This window comes from Lissotriton vulgaris, unplaced genomic scaffold (assembly GCF_964263255.1).
Source record: "Lissotriton vulgaris unplaced genomic scaffold, aLisVul1.2 SCAFFOLD_1409, whole genome shotgun sequence".
NCBI lineage: Eukaryota > Metazoa > Chordata > Amphibia > Caudata > Salamandridae > Lissotriton > Lissotriton vulgaris.
In genome coordinates, this window is record NW_028251882.1 from 31445 (window position 1) to 37968 (window position 6524).

The window sequence follows — 6524 nt, forward strand, 5'->3', positions numbered from 1 at the left end:
GATGGACGGAATGCAGAACAAATCAAAACATTCACCCCAAGTCAAGAGATCTGGGTTGAATCCATCATTATGCTAGTTGCTAGTTTTGCCGCCATCTTAGGGAAGGTGCTGGGTGACGGTGCATTTAGCCAGACGATTCCACCCCCAGTCAGTACTTAAGGCGCCTCCTCAGCAGCGCATTTCATTGACAGAGCGCTTGTCTCCTGAGGCGGAAGCCGGGAGCAGCTCACATGGCTCATTTTGCACATCCCACTTACCCATACCAATTTAATTTAGTGGCCTTGCCCTCTGCAGCCGATCAGGCGCTGGGAGGGGAAACTGATTGATAGTTTTGCCGCCATCATAGGGAAGGTGCTGGGTGACGGTGAATTTGGCCGGACGATCCCACCTCCAGACAGCATAAAATGACATCACACTCTCGACCGCGCAGCGGACGATCGCAGCAGCTGCTATATGCGTAGCGACCCTAAAGTCTTCTTTATGGACTGTCCGGGTGAAAAGATAGTGCAGGCATGCCAGACTAACATGTGCTGCAGACAGGTGCGTCCAGTTCTTATACCCTCTTGCGCTCTAGGAGCATTTAGGAGTATCATGAATATAGTATAGGGGGTCAGTTCTGTCACTCCAGTTACCCCCAATGCGTGTATGCTCTGTCGTAAGTGTCTTACCCTTTCACAGGATGAGTCAGTCTTGTCTGGGTCTCTTTCCTGTTTCCCGACATTTGAATGGCACCTCCGAAGACTCGCGAGAGCAGTGACCCACCAGCAGGTTTTGTAGAGCGCTTTTGTCCTGGATATAGTGCTGCATTTAGTAGGGCACCCACTCTCTTTTCTTTGCAGTTGCCTGAAGATAAGCAGTCCCAAGGTAGCAGTCACACCTGGCCTGTCTGTAAGTGCAGCCCCCTCTGGAGGCCTGACCATCAGCAATTGAGCCCACATTGTGGCCGGCTGGACCACAGGCATAAGCTCAGACAGGGTATTCGACACTGGAGTAGTTGTAGTCCCTCATGGACCTCTGACACAGAGTGGTCAGAAATTCAGCAGCTATAAGCCCAACACAGGCTCTCCAAGAAGTCAGTAGATTCAGACTTTGTTGTGTTAGGAATTTGGCAAATGCAACCTTGCATGGGCATGTTGGCAGCACACAATCGTCCTACTGGGCCTCAACAATCTTGTTGTCGTAGAGTTTTATTTTCTGCCTTGAACTGTTGGGAGAGTCTTGGCATCCCTCAGACTAGCTGGTCTTGCTGGATGGCTTTCCGGCTCGCCCTACAGATAACGAGGATGTGTCGGACCTTGCTTTTTCCAGGACAGCCTTGTCTTCCTGATGGATAGTGAAACTCCCTTCCTTTTCTTACCAGACAGGCAGGCTTCTAGGCAGACTTCTAGGCTCTTCAGGACAGTTACACAGCTTTTCCATTAAGTAATTCAGCTTACAGGTGATGTCCATTCAATTTAGATAAACTGTCAGGCTGACACCATCCCTGGTGCCACAGCAGGCACCTGCGTACTTTGTAGAGCACATTATTCCTTGGTAACAGAGGACTTTGAACTCTGGTATAAATGAGGGATAGATGGTCCCACTTGTATACACAACTGGCAGACAGGAGATGGGGTTTACTCTGTCGCACTCTCACATTGCATTTATGCTACGCACACCAACACCCTAAACATGCACTTGATGTTATTGCAAAGTCTGGGCACAGGTATAGAAATGGAGCATTACATGGGTGTGTCAGTAGAAAGCCACTCCACTGACCATGATGCAAAGATCTAATCAGGCTATTGGTCCTTACAACAGGGTGCATTGCCACCACCGCTCTAGCTGTTAAACCCATGACAGTCCTCTGCCTTAAATGAGGGCACACTTGGTGTGACCCTCCAGGTCACAGGACCGGTCCAAGATCTCTTATAGTCCCTTGTTAGAAGTTGCACAGTACTGGGGTGGCAGAAAAATCTCATGTAATTGTTTTGTGGTAGATTTATCCCAGTAACGTGCAGTTACAGTTTTGACGCCATGTACTGGGGAGTTGCCACGAGGAACAGATTCTTCTGCCTGTCAAACCACATGCCATTCACTATTTCATAGTGTTTTTCTGCTTTTATTTACCACTTGTTTTAAGCAGGAGGTAGATATATGCATGTGGTTGGTTGGGGGGGAGATGGGCGAAGCAGGGGAGGGAAGGGGAAAGATATTTCTAACAGAGGGAAGAATTGTGTGTTTCCCCCAGTTATCTGCTTTTGGGATTCTATGTTACAAGTCCATAGGGTACATGTATCCTTTCTGAGCTTAATAAAATGTTGGAAATTCTACAAATCCTCACTCCTAGATCCAAGTACTCTCAGGCTACCATTCTACACCCTGCTCTGTCTGAAGAACAGCTCAACACTTTCAAAATTTTGCAATTCTGCTTTGATATGGCTTGTAAAATATTTTTGGGGATATTTACATGTATTAACTATTTAATTTTAATACTATAGGTGATTGAAATTACGGACGAAGAAAGCAAGATTTAGCACCAGCCAACTGAATGTTAGTGCCATAAGAAGGATTATTTTGAAAAACTGAAGGACATCCAGCATTCTAAGTTTAAACAATTTCCAAAATCTAGGTGTGGTGAGGAAGTGGGAGCTGAGGAAAGTACTATACCTGTAAGTGAAGTCTCTAATTTTGCATTTCATTAACCCAGAGCAAAGGCATATCTGTCCACACAGCATCGGAAATAGTGCCAGAAAGACCAATCACAACGTCCTCATCTGAAATATTATCAGAAAGACAAATTGCCTCAGCATGACAGAATAACGTTCATCTAAAGCACGCATGATCTAAAGCATCATGTAATTTCAGAGAGGAAGCACACACTGCATAAAAGAAAGATATAACAAAAGGTTTCTTCTGCAAACCATCAAAGAAAAGACACTGAAAGAAGACTCCGAAACTGGCACGCTAACAACCAAAAGATTGGAAAATCACCTTTGTTCAACAACTGTTTTTAACCAATTACGCAAGTTTGAGACTATCTGCCTCGGGATATAACACCTCGACCCACTCTGCTCACTCTGGCGAAAACGTTAAAAATTCACCACTTTATTGTGTTGTTCATGACCATCTCAGATTGTTTCCTTTTTATTGTGTACTGTTCTGTAATTCTATGTAAATCGCCTCAACCTTATCTGTTGTGCAGGAGTGATATTTAAAACTGTTAAATATCAAAATGGATTAAATGAGCACTGTTGCGCTAGCTAATGTAAATAAATCCTTGTCTTCAGAACTACAATCCTTAACCTTACACCAAACACAGAACGGGTAAAAGGAACTGATGTTCTGCGACTGATGAGCCACAATATTACTGTGCATGTTCTAATGTTCTCAGTTACTGCCATTACGCCAGTGCAAAAAGGTACTTCTCAGTTTAATCATTAAATATCAGACTAACACCTTATCACTGCATTGCTAAGAACCTATACTAATAGATTTGAGAAAAACTTCAGTCACAAAATAAGTTGCTGCCGGAGAGGCTATAACCAAATGACTATTATCTGCTACAAACATTTCGACCGGTGTTACAGGGCTGCATCCAGACATATTTTGCTCAATTCAAGTGTTAAGAAGATTACACACTATCTTTTAGAGATAAATGCTGAACATTATCTAAACAAGCCCGACTCTAAAATCGGGTTCACTCTTACTGTGGCATATAAGCAAGAGAAAACTAAATGTAGAGATATTAACTCTAGGAATACACATTTTAAAAACACGGGCTGTGAGAACAATTTCAGTGTTCAAACCCGCCTCAATCAAAGCAAAATAACCCAAGTTGGGGAAAAAGTTACCTGTGCCAAAAAAGATTCAGCCATAAATCTCATCTCACTGAATTTGAGAGAATGCACACTGGGAAAATCCTCTCTCAGTGCTCTGAATGCCAAAAAAGTTTCAGCCGTAAATCTAATCTAACTACGCATATGAGAATCCACACTGGGGAAAAACCTTATCAGTGCTCTGAATGCCAGAAAAGGTTTAGTTTCAAAACACAACTTTCTCTACATGCATTAACCCACTCTGTGGAAAACCCTTATCAGTGCTCTGAATGCCAAAAAAGTTTCAGCAGTAAATTTTATCTCACTGAACATATAAGAATCCACACTGGGGAAAAACCTTATCAGTGCTCTGAATGCCAGGAAAGGTTTTATAACAAACAACGTCTTTCTCGACATGTAATAACCCACTCAGGCGAAAAACCTTACCAGTGCTCTGAATGCCAGAAATCTTTCATTTACAAAAACAATCTCACTAAGCATATAAGAACCCACTCTGGGGAAAAACCTTTTCAGTGCTCTGAATGCCAGAAATGTTTCAGTCAAAAATCCAGTCTCACTCTGCATAGAAGAACCCACACTGGGGATAAACCTTTTCAGTGCTCTGAATGCCAGAAATGTTTCAGTTGCAAAGGCAAACTCACTGTACATACAAGAATCCACACTGGGGAAAAACCTTATCAGTGCTCTGAATGCCAGGAAAGGTTTGGTAACAAAGAAAGTCTTTCTCGACATGCAATAACCCACACTGGGGACAAACCTTATCAGTGCTCTGAATGCCAAGAAAAGTTTTATAACAAACAAAGTCTTTCTCGACATGTAATAACCCACTCTGTGGAAAAACCTTACCAGTGCTCTGAATGCCAGAAATATTTCAGTGAAAAAAGAGACCTTACTCGACATACAAGGACCCACACTGGGGAAAAACCTTATCAGTGCTCTGAATGCCAGAAAAGGTTTTGTAAAAAACAAAGTCTTTCTCTACATGTATTAAGCCACACTGGGGAAAAACCTTACCAGTGCTCTGAATGCCAGAAATATTTCAGTAAAAAAAGAGACCTTACTGTACATACAAGGACCCACACTGGGGAAAAACCTTATCAGTGCTCTGAATGCCAGAAAAGGTTTTGTAAAAAACAAAGTCTTTCTCTACATGTATTAACCCACACTGGAGAAAAACCTTACCAGTGCTCTGAATGTCAGAAATATTTCATTAGAAAAATAGGACTTATTATACATATAAGGACCCACACTGGAGAAAAACCTTATCAGTGCACGGATTGCCAGAAATGTTTCAATACCCAACCCGAGCTCACTCGGCATAGAAGAACCCACACTGGAGAGAAACCTTATCAGTGCCCGGAATGCCAGAAATGTTTCATTGACAAAAACAGTCTCACTCATCATATAAGAACCCACACTGGGGAAAAACCTTTTAAGTGCTCTGAATGCCAGAAATGTTTCAGTGTAAAAATCAAACTCACTAAACATACAAGAATCCACACTGGGGAAAAACCATATCGGTGCTCTGAATGCCAGAAAAGGTTTGGTAACAAACAAAGTCTTTCTAATCATGCAGTGACCCATTTTGTGGAACAACCTTATCAGTGCTCTGAATGCCAGAAATGTTTCAATGAAAAACGCCATCTCGCGGTGCATATAAGAACCCACACTGGGGAGAAACCTTATCAGTGCTCTGAATGCCAGAAATGTTTCAATGTAAAATGCCAACTCAAGGTGCATATAAGAACCCACACTGGGGAAAAACCTTATCAGTGCTCTGAATGCCAGAAATGTTTCAGTTTAAAAAGTAGTCTCTCACAGCACATAAGAATCCACACTGGGGAAAAACCTTATCAGTGCTCTGAAAGCCAGGAAAGGTTTTGTAACCAACAAAGTCTTTCTCAACATTCAATAACCCATTCTGTGGAACATCCTTATCAGTGCTCTGAATGCCAGAAATGTTTCAGTATAAAAAGTAGTCTCACACGGCACATAAGAATCCACACTGGGGAAAGACCTTATCAGTGCATTGAATGCCACAAATGTTTCAGTGAAAAAATCAATCTCACTCACCATATAAGAACCCACACTGGGGAAAAACCTTATCAGTGCACGGATTGCCAGAAATGTTTCAATACCCATACCCAGTTCAGTCGGCATAGAAGAACCCACACAGGAGAGCAACCTTATCAGTGCCCGGAATGTCAGAAATGTTTCATTGACAAAAACGGTCTCACTCATCATATAAGAACCCACACTGGGGAGAAACCTTATCAGTGCTCCGAATGCCAAAAATGTTTCAGCCGTAAATCTGATCTCACTGCACATGTGAGAATCCACACTGGGGGAAAAATATCAGTGCTCTAAATGTCAGAAAAGATTCAGAGGTAGTGATGGTTACAGGCACCATAAGAAAACACACCATCAAAAAGACTTCAGTGCTCCAAGTGCCAGAAAAGCATCATCAATTTTAAGCGCAATCTCACTCTACATGAGCAGACGCACACAGGGAAGAAACATTACCTATGCTGTGAATGCCAGAAATTCCTATTTTTTGATAGGCACAGCCTCACTAACCATAATCCACTCCATACTGATGAAAACCTTATGAGTGCTCTGAATGCCAGAAAAGCTGCAGAGAAAAACACTATCTCACCATGAGAAACTCCACACTGAAGAAAATCCTTATGCCATAAAAGCTTGAAT

At 42.5% G+C, this 6524-nt stretch overlaps 1 protein-coding gene across 1 annotated transcript; it reads left to right on the forward strand.

Annotated features, from left to right (window-relative positions):
• Positions 1 to 3769: 3769 nt before the first annotated feature.
• LOC147662714 (uncharacterized) lies at positions 3770 to 6185 on the forward strand. The gene has a single exon (XM_086950952.1). The coding sequence runs from the start codon at positions 3885 to 3887 to the stop codon at positions 6183 to 6185; it is 2301 nt and encodes a 766-aa protein (XP_086807078.1). The 5' UTR covers positions 3770 to 3884.
• Positions 6186 to 6524: the final 339 nt, after the last annotated feature.